Source organism: Malurus melanocephalus, unplaced genomic scaffold (assembly GCF_030028575.1).
Source record: "Malurus melanocephalus ecotype Western Australia unplaced genomic scaffold, MMel_1.1 scaffold_37, whole genome shotgun sequence".
NCBI classification, from domain to species: Eukaryota; Metazoa; Chordata; class Aves; order Passeriformes; family Maluridae; genus Malurus; species Malurus melanocephalus.
Window position 1 is genome coordinate 586547 of NW_026623269.1, and position 18299 is coordinate 604845.

Sequence of the window (18299 nt, forward strand, 5' to 3'; positions counted from 1 at the left end):
TCTCAGTAGAAATCTCAAGAAACATGTATAACAAATAAGRGAATCAGTGCATGTGTGCAGTAGAAAAACGCACATGAGGAGAAAAAATGACTGTTAAATCCAGCCCTATGAAAAGTGAAGTCTTGTGTAGCTACGTGCAAAGGAAGAAATAGCTGAAAATAATCYATTTTAGTTGAATTAAGGAAGCTAAGTATTACTGCAGGAACTTAAGAAAAACCCCTCTGACTTCCTGGAAACTGAAAGTTTTTTTGAAGAAGTAATAGTCTCTGACATCACTCAAGTGCATTTCGAGTTAGCGGGTGGTTAGTYAGGGTAGCAGAGGAAGCAACTTCTTCACAGATAAGCCGGCAGTGCGATGTATGTGCCTAGTTAGTCTCCTTTTGGGTTCAAGTTTTGTGAAGAAATTCTTTTGCAGACAGATAACATTTATTTTGCTTTCCAGAGAGAGACACATGCTGTTTCATAAGGATACGCCTGATTTCCAGAAATAACCATGTTTTTGTGGCTTAAACTCTTAGCATTTGGTGTTGCCTTTCTGGGACAGGATGCTTTTCTCAAAGGTAGGTAGCGACTGATATTTCTTTCTCTCATTTTGATCCCTCAATATCCTGTGTAGATGTAAAACCAACGAAAACTTTGCAAAGTGAAGAAATATCATCTTGGTTTAGAAATTAGAATACAATCATATGCAATGGTGTGAGAACCTAGGTCAAGAAGACTGATGCATCATGTCCTCGGCTAAAATGTCTTCCGCACTCTCCTATCTGAAAGTTATAGGAACCATTTAAAAAAATAAAGCCCCACAATTGTAGTTGTATTTGAAAAAGAGTAAATGTAGGTGTCTTACATGAACCTGTTCAATGTAATTTTTATGTTTGGCTTCATCTCATGATGCAATACTTTGTTTTTTGTGTTTAAGAAAGAAAAAATCTTCCCCTCAATGTCAGCCACTCCCTGATGACAGAATCGGTTTACAGTTGCTCAAGTTTTGATTTTTTTAACTGCAGTGGGCTTAGTAAAAAATTCTGAAAATTGTAAATTAATTGCTACACTTGGTAAATTACTTAATTTGTGAAATAAATAATAAATATTTATTTTGTAAAAACTTCTCCTTAAATAGATTTTTGAATATTTAACTGCCATACTGCAGGTGAATTTGTTTCTTGACTTTTTTTACTTCTATGAGAGAGAGACAGAGGGTAAGAGGATGATCTTGCAAAACATGTTAGATGTGACAGATAAAGAGTAGCAAGAAAAGCAATTAATCTTGAGGTAATACTTAACGTAAAGACAARAAAAGTACCTATGTTCAAGAAAATATTTTCTTCAGAACAAAATGCAGCATTTTATGTGTATGTATCTTCCATCAGTTTGGCTAGTAATGTAATCTGGGATACTTGATGGCAGAGAAAAAAGTTTTTCTCTATAGTAATGTTGACCCTAAAAGGTGGCTTGAAATATTTTTTCTGAAATGGCATCCAGTTGTATGCAGGGCTGAAATCTCTTTTCATTTACATTGAATTTATTCATGCTTCTACCCTCATGTCACTGTAGTAACTCCAGGTTTATACTGATAGAAGCAACMAAATGATCTGCCTTTAGTTGATAGCCAGCTAAGAAGAACATTTGAAGCCTGAGCATTAGCTCCCTTGTCCCTCAAAGTCTCTGAACAGAGGCAGCACTGCATAAATCTGGTTGATAGCTGCTGGATATTGTAAGAAAACAAGTGAATGCTGCACTGTAGAGGAAAGGACCAAAATCTTTTGCTTTTTCCTGTCCTTTTTTTTATCTGCTGTCCTACTTTCCATTTTATAAGTCTTTCTGAGACTTCCCACTGCTACCTTTTCTCCAGAAAAGGCAGGTTACTGTCTGCTCTCTCAGCCACCTCCACAGTCAGTCAACATGTTAGCTGACAGAGAGGGCTGGAAGACAGATAAATGGGTAGTAGCATTTTATGTCATGTAATAGATATTTCTCTCTGTTCACACACAGTAGTCTATAGTAGTCTCTACGTTTACTTAACTGAGGAGTCTCAAGAAAATGATATTTTAACTCCTTTGCACTACACTTAAACCAATTAAGTCTCATGCTGTGATATCAGGTACACAACACCATTGACCTTGTTTTTACCATGCAGTTTGGCACAAAGCTTGCTYCTGTCAGGGGGACAGAAGCAACATTTACTTCATATTTGCTGTGCAGATTGCTCTGCCAGGCTCCCAGGGAGGGGTTTGTTAATGGAGGAGCAGCATTTCGAAAGGGTGGCTTAGGCTTTGGTTTTATGGCAATCAGTTTTCAGGCACTTGATGGTAATTGTTGGGTGGGCATTGGGGCTTCTTTTATTATTCCTAAAATTATTTTCTAACAGCCCATTGTATTTAGTGATTTTGAAAACTTAGGAGTAGAAGTTTTAAGGTTTTCTGACTTCCTCTACAAGCTCAGACATTTGATAAGACATCTCTTATTTCCTGTAATCACTAAGCCACTTTTAGGAGTATCAAACTACAGTACAACCAAATAAAAAAGAAGTTAGGGCCTGCACAAAGTCCTTTCCACTGGGTAAATCTCTCATTTAAAAATCATGCATCCAACTAATTTTTGTGATAAGAAAGAGATGTGTAGTGGTAACCAAACACCCCCMAAAAAACCAACTAATGCCCCAAAGCCCTCCCCCAAAAACCCAATGCAGGTTAAAAAAAAGTCAAAAAAACACTTCTGCTTCCATTTGGAACAAAGAAATCTTGCAGAACAAGCACTGTTTCCATTAGATCATTTTTTCAAGTTCCCCCCTCCTCCACAAAAGGTATTAGCAATCTGACAGCTTTCAAAAGCTTTCACCCCCTTCTGAGCCACTTCCCTTATTTCAGGAAACTAAATAATTGCTTGATAGTTTTGGGTGTGAATTTTTTTTTCCAGGTTAAAAGTATCAATCTTCAGCAGGCACAGTGTACTGGTTTTGTCTGGGATAGTGTTAATTTTCGACATAGAAGGCTAGTTACGGGACTATGCTTTGGGTTTGTGCTGAAAACTGTGTTGATAAGACAGGGATTTCTTCTTTATCCCATACCATTTAGGTCCAAAACAACATTAACCACCACCTGAATCACCTATTCCCATCCTTTGGTATAATACATAGAGGTTATTCCCTTAATCTCTCAGTGTTCATTAAATTTCCACAGCATGTCCATTTAGTTCATGGCTTTTGCCTCCATGTTGTGGTGGTCACTCAGGACAGGAGAGGAGTTTGTTTCATGGTTATGGGGTACCAATGCCTGCTCAGTGGGGTATCAGCAGCAATGCCCCAGCCATCTGCCAGTCCCTGTGCATCACCATGGCTGTCCTCAAAATGACCCCAAGCACAGCAGAGTGAGGGGAGCAGCAGCAAAACAGMAGCAAAAGCAAAAAGCAGCCACTGATGAGCACTACACTAATGTATCATCAGGCATCAAGCCCAGGGCAAGCACAGGAGTCTGCCCAAAGCAGCCAAATAGTAATAATGGCAATAAATYCCATCTAACACATTCCAGTTAAATCTGTTGTTATCTCAGCTCATTCAAGCCCTACATTGCATGCCAGAGGGCTGTTGTGTTTTAATCCCATCTGGTAACTCAGCCCCACACAGCTGCATGCTCACTGCCTCTCATTGGGATTGGGAAGAGAATTGGAACGGTAAAAGTGAGGAAAAAGTGACAAAAAYCAWGGGTTGGGATAAGGRCAGTTTAGYTGGTAAATTAAAACAAGGAATKAATTCATTGCTTCCTCTGGACAGGCATGTGTTCACCATCCCCAGTAAAGCAGGGCTCCATCACATGTCATGGTTAMTTAGGAACACAAATGTCATCACTCTGAATGTCCCCACTTCCTCCTTCTTCAGCTTTATGAACTGAGCATGATGCCACATGGTCTGGAATATCCCTCTGGGGAGTTGGGTCACCTGTCCCAACTRTGCCCTCTCCCAGCCTATGCACCCACAACTTCCTCACTAGTGGGGCAGTGTGAGAAGCAGGAAAAGCCTTGACTGTGTAAGCTCTGCTCAGCAGGAGTGAAAACAACCCTGGATTATTAACCCCATTGTTCATCACAAATCCAAACAAAGCCCCATGATACATAATGTGAAGAAAATTAACTCTACCTCAGCCAAAATCAGCACACACATGAAATCTGGTCATGCAGTCTCCATGCCAACAGYTGTGCAAGTTTCCAGTTGGAAGTATTAAATTTTCTTTGCAGAGAGCTCATCGTAGTTCATCCTATGGCTCTGATTTTCTGTGMAAATCTTTTTCACAGATTAGTCTCTACCCTTGGAAAGAGTCTGCCTGACCTAATTTTTTTAGTAGTGGATCTTAGTAATACTGGTTCATTTTATGTGTAGGATAAAGTATAAGGGGAATTGCTCTGACAACAGAGCATRTATTAAGGTAGAAGAAAGTGAAGGCTTTGGAGCATAACACTTACGTTGTCCTCTTATGTATGCCCCACTCCAGGTTCTGTTTAGGACAGTTCTTTTTTGTTGTTGTGGTGCACTTAAGGGTTTCTGAAATGCATACTCCAAAGTTCTACACTCAGGGACCTCTTTATCATTCACAACAAATGCCTGCTTTACACATTGTGCACCACTGCAGTACTTTATTCCCAAAGAGCTGAGACAGGGCGTTGGTGTGCCCAGCTGGTCAGCAGTTCTGCTCGCTCCCTGGGCTGGCTAGTCACAAGCAGCTGCTAAACTGGAAGCAGTTTTGTTTCATTATGGTGTYGTACTTAAGCTATGAGCAGGACACAAGTTAGGCTTTTATTTACTCATTCACCTAGATCTGTGCAAACATAAGCAGAGCGCTGGGTGGTTGATGTGCTATAGGTGTATCTGTGAATGCAGACAGCACAAGAGATATTGGTTCTGGAYTAATGGGTCTTTCTTACATAGTATGGAAAAGACCTATTCTAGTAATTTTTATTCACTCACATCAGTACATTGATATACTAAGACTATTGACCAGCATAGACCGAAAGCCGAAAGAACTGCCATGCGGAGACCAGTTCTAAACAAAGTCCAGCTCTTGATGGTTTGGTATTTGAAACCACTTCCTTTGGTTTTAATTTGTGAACTTATTTATTTGTGAACTATATATATTTATATACTTGAGTTCTGAAGAACAAATCAATAGCTGYGTGTTAGAAACACTGCATTTATAATGAAATAAGGCAGAAAAAGTTGGGGGAGGAAACAGGATGAAGCMACTTTCAAAATGTGTCAAGTGTCAGGAATCAAGCTCTGTTTTTCTCACTCCCATGACCTCTCTTCAGAACTGCCTGGTAGTCTGGTAGCATGTGTATGCATTAAACAAGCAGCAGTCTCCACAGTGAAGATGGGAATATATTGTATATATTCTGCTTTGCTGTGCAGCTGCATTGTGGTACATATTCTCATCATGCTGGGAGTTAGGAAAGAAAAGCAAGCCCTGGAAATGTTGTGTTCTCTGTTCACATTCTCAATCTACTTTAAGAGGTAATATCCATAAGCATAAATCTGGTCCACCAGGAAGGCAGAAGAAATTAACTSTGCTGTCATGGCTTGACTTTTTGTACGCAGTCAACTACTGGTGTGGTTAGGGTGTCTGCATCTCCCTGTGAAGGGCAGGCCTGCCCTGTGTCATTCCCTTTTCTTTGGGAGGTTGTTCCTCCTCTGCTGCCTGACCGAGGGTGAGAACCAAAAGGGGGAGAGCRCAGACTGGGGCGTAGCTGCACAGTGGAACCAGACACAGCAGAGGAATGAGAAGTGCTGCAAGAAGGTGTGAAGTTCTGGGCAAGGCTCGCTAGCCAGAGCTCAGCTCTTTGTGGCTGCGAGTTCCTCTGAGTCCCCCAGCAGAGCACGCGTGTTACAGGGGGGCAGTGGCTTAGGCGGAGCTGGGCCGGGTGTTTGTGCCTGCTCAGAACAGASGGGCTCACTGCGCTGCCTGCTGCCACTGTGACTGCCAGCCCCGCCTGCGGGGCAGCCATTGTCCCCGAGCTCTGCTGCTTTCTGCATCACCCACAAATGTCTGGTGTTCACACTGATTTGTCTTGAACCATATGTAACTGGAAATCAAGCAGTTTTTTCTTTCAGACAAACTTATGAAGTACATCCTAACACATTTTGGAGGAAGCAGTTGACTCTCTTCAAAGCTCAGTTTAGGCTATGAAGCACTTCAGTGCAAAAATAAAGGTGAAAAGTTTTAAAGAGTGGCAAAATTCTGACTTCCTCCTGTAAACATAAAGATTAAAATAACAGATACTGTTACGAAAGTTGTTTATTTTCCTACAACTTGACTGTTCTTTTACCCTGCATGTCCTGATGTGTTTCCAGGCTGTCCATACMTTGCAAACAGATCTTTTTCACTGGCATTTCAGTAACTTACAGCATTTTATCTATTTCCAGGTTTTTTTCCCCTTTCAAGTAAAGCAGTTTGGGGCCTTCAGTGCCAGGATTTTAGAACCTAGCTGTGAGCACTTCAGTGCTAGCTTATATTATCCATAGTGTTGTATAGCTAACAGGATCCACTTCTTTTCTTTCATAGCACTACTTTGCAGTACTGTTCTTCCAGTTATTCCCTCTGTGTCAGTGCCTCCTCGGCTAGCCTGCTTGCTTGGGTTTCTATTCTCTAGTTTCAAAGACTCTTCTTACAATCTGCCTGTTCTTCATTCATAATCCCACTGCCTTGCAAAAAGCTCTAGAGGTACCTTTTGTAGTGCATGAATAACTTTTTTGTTGTTTCAAAAATGTGGACTCTGTGGAGCAATATTTTTAATTGCCTTTTGAAATAGATTCTTTTTCTGACGGTAAGAGAAATAATCAAAATARCTGTCAAATACAAAAATGAAGCCATACAATGAAGCTTTTTGTAAAACATATAAGGAAACAGTAGTTTGCTAAATGAAGCATATATGTACTATATGAGTTGAAAGGTTTTTACACTCAGAGAAATGTATATAMAGAACTTCAGCTGAGATGGTTCAAAAATATAGGGATAGAGATGCCTTTCCACATAATCATATACATTGCAAAACTGTTAATTGAATATTTAAGATAGTATTAAGCCCTAAATKGTTTTTGGAGGCTTGTAAGTTAAGACATATGTAGGTGAAAAATAGGGTAAAATAAGTGGCAAAGAAGAGTCAGGCTTCTAGAATAAGATCTAAGAGACAGAAGTCAGCTGCAGTCTAGGCAGTCTCAGAAGCTCCTGGTGTGAAGTGTTGCTTTTATTTCTCCAGAYCTCAGTTTCATCATCTGTGAAGTTGAAGATAGTAACACTTAGCTTGTGGAAAAGTGTAGGGTCCTAATTCCTTAAATATTTACAGGTATATCTGTGTCTTGCAACATGTACACTACCACCAATTAATGTGGTAAAACTGGCTATGCATTAGAGTATTTTGGATAGTGCATCTGAGCAAAGAAAGAAAAAACATGGAGCAAATTATTTCTGCATAAATTTTAAAAWTTTTTAGCTATTTCTCAGTCCTAAAGCACAGGTGTTGTCAATGAGGAGCTTATACTTTTGTGCTGAGTAAAAMCAGTCCATACTGTGCTTAACTTCAGCGAGTCTGAAATTCTGTAAAATGTGATCACATCAACTGTAGTCTCTATTTTAGCCATTACTGGGTGAAATAACTGAAGCTGCTCAGTAAGAACTTGAGACAACAGGACTGCCAGCCCTTAACTTCCTGTGTCTGTGGATGAGCTGAGGTGTGCTAAACAGATCACAGCTGCAAAAGGTTTCATGTTGTAAGGTATCCTCCACACTTAAGGGTAAATACAATAGAAAGCCTATCTAGTAAATATGTGTTTTAGGAGTCTCAGTGGTAGCAGTTACAAACATAACTGCTTTAGAGAAGTGCAGGCCAAGCTGACTTTGTCAGCATGTGATTTAAAATCACATTCTCAGATAATGAAAGGAAAGATGACCAGTGTTGCTAATGCAGCAGTTTGATTAACCTACTTGAGATAGAMTTTTGATGTCTAAAATGAATGTAAAATCATATGTGTATACACCTTAGAGAAAATCTTCCAGTTTTAATGAGTTTTGGATAGAGTATCTGGAGGTTTTCTTTATTCATATCACACTTTCTTGGAAGAATTTGAATGGTGAAACATGTATTTTTTAAATTATGAGAATTTTTTTTTGCTCGGTCCCTGATGGCAGTACCAGATTATTACCCTAGTTCTCTTGTATGCAGCACACAAACTCCCTCATCCCAAAAYACAGGGTGGGAATGTGCCTGCCTGAGCAATGTGTCCGAGTGTGTGAGTGCAAGGGTAACATTTAGAATACCTCAGACTGCCTAACAAGTACACAAAAAAGCTTGACTTCATTTGCAACTTCATTAATGCTTCTGAGCTCAACTGTGCTGCCTCAACAGAAGTGAAAGACCTTTCTACATCCTCCACACACCTGCAGTCTGGTGTGTGAGTCTGAAGTAAGAAATGGGGTTGAGGTTTGAGGGAAAGATGTGAAAGAGCAGAAAGAGTTATGCATTAGTAGACATTAGTAGCATTTCTGATTTCGCTGTCTTTGTCTGCTAATAAAATGACTTAGAAATAAATGTTTCTGAGAGACATCCAATACTGTTAGAAAAAAATGTATGAATAATAGCAGCTTAACCCAATGTCAGCTTCCTGTCTGCAGTTTAGAAGTTTTACAATGAAATGGTGCTGAATACAAGGGAAGCAGTTCAAGGAAATGAATGTGAAATCTGTAAAGAGCTATTTAACCTTGACAGCAATGGATCAAGGTTTTATAATACTCAGATATGAAACTTTCTTAAAATCCAGTGATGTTTGGCGTGCCAAATTTAGCATTTTATGTTTTTCTGCAGGCTGATCTGTTTGGCCATGAGGATGTTGAAGTGATAAAATACTAAAGTTTTAATATGTAGTAAGTTATTATTTTCAGAGGCATACCATGGTGGAACTCACCTACAGATGCCTTTTCAATCAACATGGGATGTATTAAGTTAATTAGAAGTCATAGAACTTTTAGTTCAGGAGAAAAGGTCACACAAAARTTCTAAGATACGTGGATCAGATTATTCTGAAAGTTAATTAAAAATGCAGTAACAGCTGTATGTGTCTTCCTSCTGTAATTAATGCTGGGTTTATCAGCCTGCTAAGATGCAGTTTTGTACTGCCTTGAATAAATGGATAAATGTTTGGTGCAGTAGCTGAAGTTTGTGCGTTAATATTGGAAAGAAAATAATTTACAGTGTGGGTGTCAACAAGTGTGTCGTCATTGYAGGAGGATGCCTTAAATGGCAAGGGAAGGACTATTTGCAAACCCTAGCCTCTAAAAACCACACTCTTCACTGAGCAAGGAGGACATTTTTGTAAAAAAATGCATGTCAGAAATGCCATTTTCAGCTGCTCTCGCTGCAGCTGATGCTCTCTGTTTCTCTTCACAATAGAATTGCTGCTCACCTGAGCCTCACATCAGTGGTGATGTCAGTGGAAAGTCTGAAAAGACTTTCAAGTGTCTTACAGAACTTATTTTATCTTTCTAGTTTTGTTGGTTTGGGGTTCTTTTGTATGTTTTTTTTTCTATTTTTACACCTTCAAACTCCAATATCTGATTTCCTGTTGGCTGCCCCGAGAAAGCGTTTTGGAGGAGATATCTCTGGCTTTGGCTCCAAAATASTTGGGAACTTACATAGAAGAAAATGATCAGATTTTCAGAGGACCTTCATGTGTTGGCCACTGAGACTGTGTGAAAAAATGTAGCATGCAGCTGCAAGTTAATATTTTCTGATTTTTTTTCTTGAAGTTGCGAAAACTGTGTACTTGGAAAGTCAAGAAGGAGCTACTTGGGATGTCAGGAAAGAACTGCTCGTCTGTGTGGGTGTGACTGACCTATGTGTTTGTAGGAGTGCTATTGGCTATAGCTGGGGTCAAGCATTCTTGCTGGGCCAGGTGCTGGATRAATGTAGGATGAGGTCTTGTCCTCAAAGGATGTCTGATCTGATTCTGGACAGCATGGGTATTTCTTAAAAGGGAATGCTATAGAGGAGAGAGGAAAGACAGAGAATGGAAAAAGTGATAGCAGCATGTGTGCCCAGGCAGAGAACTTGCATTCTGTGCTATTTTTTTCCTTTCCTTGAAGAGGGGATATACGGGACCTTATTCAATGCAGCATGCAATAAATTATACCCAGGATTCAAAACAAATCCTCCTGCATAGGTCTGTGTATTGCAGGTATTACCACATTGTCCTCTTGTAGCTTTTTTACATGACAACTGGTGCAAGTATTCCTGGAAGATAACACTTAATGATAAAACTACTGGGAGTAAAAACTTACAATACTCCAAAGCTTTTCTCTTGCTATATGGAAATGATAAAAAATCAGRTCACATACAAAGGCACTATATTTATTTGCAATGATTATTTTCTCCAGCTGTTTAATCTTTTCATTAACATATTGCATTCTTCCACCAGTGAGTAAAATACAGTAAACAAACAACAGAATGTGTAGATGATGTGTTACAAACACACACATACATTAAATCTCTTGTATGGGAGAGCATGTAATCTCACCCTCAATTCTTGTAGCTGTTACTCTACCTGCAGGAGATGAACTAACATAAACAGCATCTGGGAATGGAAAAGAGGGATCACATTCTGTTCAGTTCCATTCAAAAAAYTTGTAGGGTGTGCTCAGCATTCTCATATCTCAGTGCTCATAAAAACTAATAATGATGATAAATTGATTGTTGCATGTAATTGACCTAGCAGATATATTTAGAGTGAAAAAAATAATCATGTTTCCTGAATATCAGATGGTGAACTCTATAGATACAAACTCTGGGGACTGCCTGCAATTAATTCATGTCTGACCTGGATCCATAAYACAGTATAGAATATTTCCTTAAATATTTATTGAAATGACAGACTTTTTGATACTGTTGTTGTTTTTGTTTGCTTTTGTGCAAYTGATGGTTTTTAATTTGCTGTGTTAGATATCAGGGTCATAAGGACCTTTTTGTTCTAGATGGCTGAAATTTTGAGTGAAAGGATTTTGTTGTGAAATGCTAAGGATTTGGAATGACTCTGCCAATGAGTGGTAAGATCCACTGTAAGCAGAGGCTTGAATGGAATTGTGGAGTATGTGTGTRATAACTGTTTAATAATATCATCTTTCTCTAAAATCTGAGCTCTGTTATGGCAGCCTTTCCTTAAGATAATGAGTAACCACAGGTGGAAGGAAGCAGGTATAGTAAACTTGCAGACTTTTTAAAAATCCCTTTAGATCTCTAAGGTAGTCTTTGAACAGTACTGCAAATGACTGATGGAGTGATAAATCTCACATATGGCTGATACCAGATCTTCACAGTGGTGGTGGATGCAATCAGTGTCTTCACTGAAGGAAGGTCTTAAGAGCTTCAGAAAGAGGTTTTTTTCTCTCCTGGATTCAGTTTTCTGTGTAGAGAATTTAAATCCATTCACTGTGTTATAAATGCATTGCTCAAAGTTTAGTTCAGGCCATGTTTACAGAATTGCTATTGAACACTTTCTASAACCAGAAATACAAGTTTCTTCTTAAGTTATTTGATGCTGGTGCTCACTTCCCCTAGCTAAGTGCTACACACACATGGATTTTCATTTCTGTGATGACAAAATGGCCCAAAGAGGAAATCAGTGTATGAATCGGAAAGATTAATCCGAGACAAGCTCCCTACTCCTTCAGTTAATTTGCAGTTTTGAAAGGTCACCACTTGTGTGAATCAGATTGATAAAATTAAGAACCTGTTAAATGCAGACTGATTAGTAATGATAGCTGCATGTAAAATTTAGTATGAGTAGATTTTGTAACATCACAGAAGAATTCTGTGATGAGAGCTGGAATATAATCCTGTTACCTAAATCACCATTTTACTGCTTAGCTCTGGGATCTCTGTTTGTGCAGCTCTTTACCTCCCTAACTCCATGGCTCATGCACAGAATGAGCTCTGCAGGTATGTGAAGAGGTATCTTCACATGCTCTGGGGCCACATTCTGTGCTGGACCAGAGGAGCAGCCTGTGATCACAGAATGAAAGATCTCTGTGGATATTCATCAGTGTTAGGAAAGGAAAGGAACTGGGGCTTTGCACTGCCAATGCAAATGGATATTYGCCAACTCTTGACTAATTGCCTTAGTTCCCAGGACAATGACTTTTGGAACAGCTTATGTGTGTATGATTCTATTATAAAAAATCATTGTACATTGTATATACTGTGACTTTCTAGGCTGCAGTTCTGTGCTGTAGTTCTGACAGTATTGTAAATGAAGTAAATCAACTTATTTCAGAGCTACACTTGAAATGTTTGGAATAGAACTGAAGAAATAATAATGAAATTCTGGGGGTTTTGTGTGTTGGTGTGGGTTTGTTTGTTTGTTTAGATTTTATTAAAATGCATAGTAAGGTAAAATTAAATATTTAGGTGCCCACATTAAAACTAAATCACATGAATATTGAGAATATTTTTAACAATCTTCACTAGACCTGTGTTTCCTCAGGAAATGTGGAATTATGCTTTTCAGAATGTCTCAAGTTTCAGTTTGAACAAGGGACAGTATAATTCTCATTTAATGGTGCATAGATTTGAGATGGAAGCAGAGGAAAGATCCTTCTGAAAAACCAGTGYACTGTATCTGTTTTGAGCTGCAGGCTTTATTTTTATATCCCTAATCAGTATTAAGACATKCACAGTGGATGTTKGTAGAAAATTTAAGTGCAAAATATKGTATAGAAATATTTAATATTTTTGCACAGGTGTAAGAGAAGTTTGAAGAAGAAAAAAGAAAATTGATTTGTTGACTATTTCAAGACTTTCTAGGTTAAAAGGCCAAGTAAATTTTATGTTACTGTAATAACATAAAATAATGTAATAYCAAGATAAGAATTAAATAGTAAAAGAAAATACTTTGTTTTCTTTGGGTCATATTAGGAACCAATGCAACACTAACTGAATTCAGTCAAGTTTCTTAATATTCTTTGCTGGGGAAGATGACAGATTTTTTTTTCTTTTTTAAATGGGTATATTGAACATTTTGAGGATCACTTGGGCTCCCAAATCCCTTATCTCTTTTGGAAATWGTGATGTTTTTAATAGCTTACAATGAATATTCTGACTTACTCATAACTTGTAGGGGCAGCTGCAGTCCTGATGCTAAAACAAATGGCATGGTTTTCTTTCCCCGTAAATCAGGGGATTTCTTTCTCATGTAAGAAGTAAATTAGCACTGAAGGCAMAATCAACATTTGACATTAATCTAAAGAGGAAGAAAACCTACTGGCTTATCTCCAGCATTTCTTCAGTGACAGCAATTTTTAATCTCTTTTCTCTTTTTTATCTTTTGTCTGTTTTCAAATTAGTGCTCAGTGTCCCATTTYATAGCTGCCAGAAGTAGTGCAGAACTCTAGTTAGCCCTACTGACTGATTTGCTGCTCAGCCTCTYGTCTCCTGTCACCAACTCCAAAGCCAAGGAAGAGCTGACTTGGGGGTACACAGCGGACAGTGTGGAATCTGCTACGGTTGTAATTCTATGCACGTTTGGAAACGGGCATGGAAATAATGCACTTCATTTTCCTACTGATTATATCTGATCCATTTTGAGGGAAAAGCACTAACACTCTTGGATTGATTCATCAGGCTAGGTAGCATCTTCGTCTCTAGATGAGTATGGAAAATTACCTSACCTTAGATGGATATTTTGATAAAAGCAGACACACAGGCCTAGGCACAGTTTCCAGGAAGTGTAGGCAGAATAATGTAATTCTTTCAGTCTGAGAAAGAGTATAGGCAATTCTTACAGGTGTGGGGCAGGAATTCTGCTCAGAGAAATGATTATAGCATCTCTTCAGAAGATTCTTACCTGGAGAAGCTTTCAAGCTATGTTTATGAGAGTTTTGTCTAAGAAAAAAGAGCTTTTCTTTAAAACCATTGTTAATAAGGTTTTACTGTTTTACTTTAAATTTGCCACTGAGAAAGCAAAGTTACTCACYGGTTTAAATTTGGTCAAATTCCTCGGGATTCCTTATAGTGAAACTAAATGACATCATTATCAGGCCAGACATACAAGGCTTGATCTCTTGGCCACCCCATAGACCCCATTCAGGATTCACAAACCATTAACCGGCTGTCAGTTTTTACAGTATGWGAGTTTATGTATGAAAGTAGAACTACAATGATTCTTCCCAAGGGTTTAGAATAGATTCCTGCTTTCAGGAATGTACCTGGATCTTGGCTATGTCACACACATATAAGTGCTTTTGAGTGAAAAATAATGTTAGTGTCAGTCATTTTCATCTTTTAGGTGAGACAAAGAAATGTGATTTTCTTGAAAGACCSATAAACCATTTTTTTAATGACATTATTACCTTGTAAAATATTTATGTCATTAGAGAGAAAGGTTTGTATTTGCAGRAGCCAGACCACATATTTATTTTAGTAAGTGCTGATAAACATTATTATTAAAGGAAATGCAAAACAAAAGAGCCTTGGAACACCTGTTCATCATAGCAAATTGTCACCTCACAGARCTGATATAAAATAATTCTTCTATATAAATGGACGTCAAGGCACCTTCATAAATATCTTACTGTTCCAAATAGCTCAGAACAATAGCTCAGAACTTTAGCAAATAAAAGTTATTATTTCCATGTTAAATTTAAACAGATCCAGATTGCTGACTTCTAAAAGGTCACTGCTGAACAAAAAGAAATGCTCTGGACCTTTTGCTGAGTAAGAAGCCAAAAAAAAAGTAAGGATCAGAAATGAAGACAAAAGGAGGAGTGTTTTTTAATTTAAACATTGAAGTTGATTGGTTGTGACTGTAATTTCATAAAGGAAGTCACATTCTTTTAACAAACTGAGGCAAAAAGCAATACTGAGCAATCCAAACCCATAACATTGCTAATTGTATGAAATTTAATGAACTCCATTGGTYAATCAGCAGCCTTGTAAAAGGCCTGCACATCACCTCAGCCAGTTGCAGAAGTCCTGGGTTAACCTCCTGTATGTCTGTCATCCAAACAAAGGGTGAAGGCATGAAACTTACTCTGACATTCAGCACAGACTGTTTCAGGAAGACTTGGGGACATTCATTCTTCTTCCTGGGAGAGGATTGCTGTCAGCTTCAACAGAAGATTTCTGCCTAATTCTAGTCAGAGGTACTACCAAATTGAGCACAATGAAAGGGTTGCTTGGACAGTTGAGTAAGATCAGAGGGTGGCATTTTCCAATGAACATGAACAAGCAAAAATCAAGAGCAGAGTAATAACAATAATGTCCCRGTAATTTTGTAGCAGGGCTCGGTATCTTTAGCCACTACATTTATTTTCTGATCTGGAATTATTGTGGCACTGCAGGAGGCAAATGCAAATGGGAATTAACATGATCAGGATGATGATGGGTCTTAGAGAGGTAGATTGTTTTGGAAGTTACTGTCTGCCTTTCCTGTAAAATAAATCCAACCCCCAAATCAAAACAGATCAGCTGTGCTGTGATGCAGACTCCTGACCCAYGACTTAAGTCTGAGAGACTCTTTCTTTGTGTTGTGTTCCAACCTCTGGAACTRTAAGAGCCTTTTCACTGAAGGTGGAAGGTGTTGCAGTGTGTGTGGTTGCAGTGTTGGTGCAGTCATAGAGGAAGATGAAAAGTCTCACTACAGGAAATGTGATCATTAGGGAAATGATCTGTCACAGAATTCATTGTGATGCCACATTTCAGAACGAAAAGTGCTTCAAAGCTTTTAGCTCAAAAACAAGCTCAAACCCAAATCCCTSTGACTTCTTGTCATACAGAGAGAGGAGATTTCACTCACAATTATGCTGGGAATGACTGGCAGTGTGTGATGCTGAGTTTTTGAAATGTTAGATGTTTCTTGACCACAGATTCCATCTAGATGCTTCACAACGCAGTTTCTGGAGGAGAGACCAGTTTGATTGCAAATAGATCCTAGCTTGGTCTCTGCTCATTATCTTTATGGTATGCTTGAATACCAAATGCTTTTAATTTTCCTGCTGTTCTTTTAATATCCAAAATGCTTTCTGCATTTCGGCTCTTTGATGATTCTTTGCTAAATATAATTAGATTAAATATTGTTTTATTGTCCAGTGATTSAAATCTTACTAATAACTGTTTTTATTATTACTTTTGATGGATTTATTAATGCAATGAACAAATTGGCAAACACCAGCCCAGCTTGTGCCTTTTTCATAGGTGAAGCCTTGCTGTGAGGAAAATAGAGGAAATCAAAAAGATTCCTTAGTTTCTCAACTCAGATAGGAGTTGCCCGCATGCTGCAGAAACAAAAAAGGGTTTAAACATCATAGCAGGCAGATTTTCCAGATTTGGGATATTCAAAGGATTCTCTGGAGATGCAGGGGTTGTTCATCTTCTGCAAAACAAATTCTGATTACTTTCTTGCTTACAAAGACTGGAGGCCTTTTGAGGACACATCCAGGTCCATTGCACTACCTTTGTACTGTCAGCTGATTAATAATTAAACAGAATGAATTTTCTGTATTTCTTTTCACTGGCATTTGTGCTCTGTCTGTCAGGGCAAATTTATTAAAATCAACTGATTTTTTCCATTTTCTAATTTTTGTAATTTTGTTAAGCAGACAATTATTTGTTGGTTTGGTTTTTTTTTAAAAAGTATCAGAAACTGTATTAATTGGAATCTTTTTCAAAAGCTTAATAACACAAACTATGAAATTAAAAAATCCATAAAAATTATAAGGTAGAAGAGAATGTGGTGTGACATGTCCAGCTGTAAACATGTTTCCCTGGCTGCCAGCCTTGGCTGTCTGGCTGTCCAGGAAGTCACCCTGACACACATTGCTGCTTCCATCCCTGCTGCAGATTTAGTCTGGCTTCGTGTAGAGCCAGGRTGGCAGATGGAGATGCTTCCCCTTTGGTGTCAGGTGCTCGATCTGGACCTGYAATCTTGGAAGCGTTTTCAGGTTTGTTGGTACAGTGATACTCATCCATTTCTACTGAAGCGTTAAGGATGGAACCTGAGGCCATTTGGATGCCTCTCATCATAATGTTAGGCAGTGTRTAATTTTTCCAGTCATTGATTTGCTCTTGCTGTAGTAAGTCASCAGTTTTTATTCAAATACAGACTCAGTTTAACGTCRTGTTTTAATTGATGCTTTTTCACRGAGAATATATTAAGAAAAGCACAGCTAGCAATATGCTGATGCAGCAATTTGCTTTAGCCATCTGAAAAGTCCTTCTCCATTCCCACTGCTTGGGAGTGCACACTCTTTGAGTTTATATTCTTCTTTGTGAGGACAAGGCACACATTTGTAGAATCTCACTGCAAATACCATTAAGTTAGACAGAAATTGGGCATACACAAAAAGGGAGTTAATTCACTCTGTTGTATCAAGCTCCCAGCAAACCTAACCAAAGGACTCCTTGCACAGTRTAAGGCATTGGCAGAGATGTGCCATGAAGAGCTTCTGTATTAAATATAGTTTTTGGAGTTAGTCTTGTAAAAMTATATGCACACTTAGTGTTAGAAAGTGAGAAATGTGAGCAGGTTACATAAATGTAATGTATTGCAAATATATGTGCTGTCTTCTGGGTATAATTTCAAGAGTAAAAGTTACATCTCCTTTGAAATCCCCAGTGCTACTTCTGCAGAATATGAGCAGTAGTCTTTTCTGGGACAAGTGTTTAAAAAATAGCTTTGGGAGAAAGCATTTTGAAATGTATGGAAAGAACATATACAAATATAAACTGAAATCCTAGAACCTGTAAGGAAATTATAACAACACAATGTGCAAGTGTGTGCCTCAGCCTAAATGGAGAGGGAGTAGTAAAGCCAGAGGAAAAAATAAAAGCTGGGTTATGAGTGTTTGTATAGTGGTCTTCTGAAGATGAAAATCCATCTACAGTGAAGCTAGCTAAAGATAGTATCAGCTGCTGTAGGTAAAGTTCAGATTATTACCAAAATTAAGAAATTAATTCAGGAAATCACATAAACCATAATAAATTAACAAATTATTCCAGTGTATGAGAAAAGCTGTGAATAACTCGGCAGGTCTGCTGGATTGTTAAAAAGTAATAGAAGCAATAAAACAGGAAACTAAAGCACCTTTTTACAAAGTTTTCATGCAGTCAGCCCCACAGAGATTCCCGTTCAGTGGAAGTATAAGGTAACTGGAGAAACCAGGGTTGGCTATAGTTTGTTACTGGTGTGGGAAATGGGCCCAACAGAATAACAGCACAAGGTGTTTGGTCCTGGGGAAGAGCAGAAATGGGACTTGTTGCCGTTTTTTTTTTAA

The 18299-nt window shown here is 38.4% G+C and overlaps 1 protein-coding gene across 3 annotated transcripts in view; it reads left to right on the forward strand.

The window, feature by feature from the left end:
* The first annotated feature begins 241 nt into the window (after positions 1-241).
* The window catches only part of PTPRC (protein tyrosine phosphatase receptor type C), a 58745-nt gene continuing 40687 nt past the window's right edge, over positions 242-18299 (forward strand). The window contains exons 1-2 of one of the 3 annotated variants that reach the window (XM_057364243.1): positions 242-357; positions 443-560. In XM_057364243.1, the coding sequence (XP_057220226.1) occupies positions 494-560 (67 nt within the window). In that variant the 5' untranslated portion in view covers positions 242-357; positions 443-493. The remainder of the gene's footprint in view (positions 358-442; positions 561-18299) is intronic. The other 2 variants (XM_057364244.1, XM_057364245.1) reach the window with 2 other exon arrangements.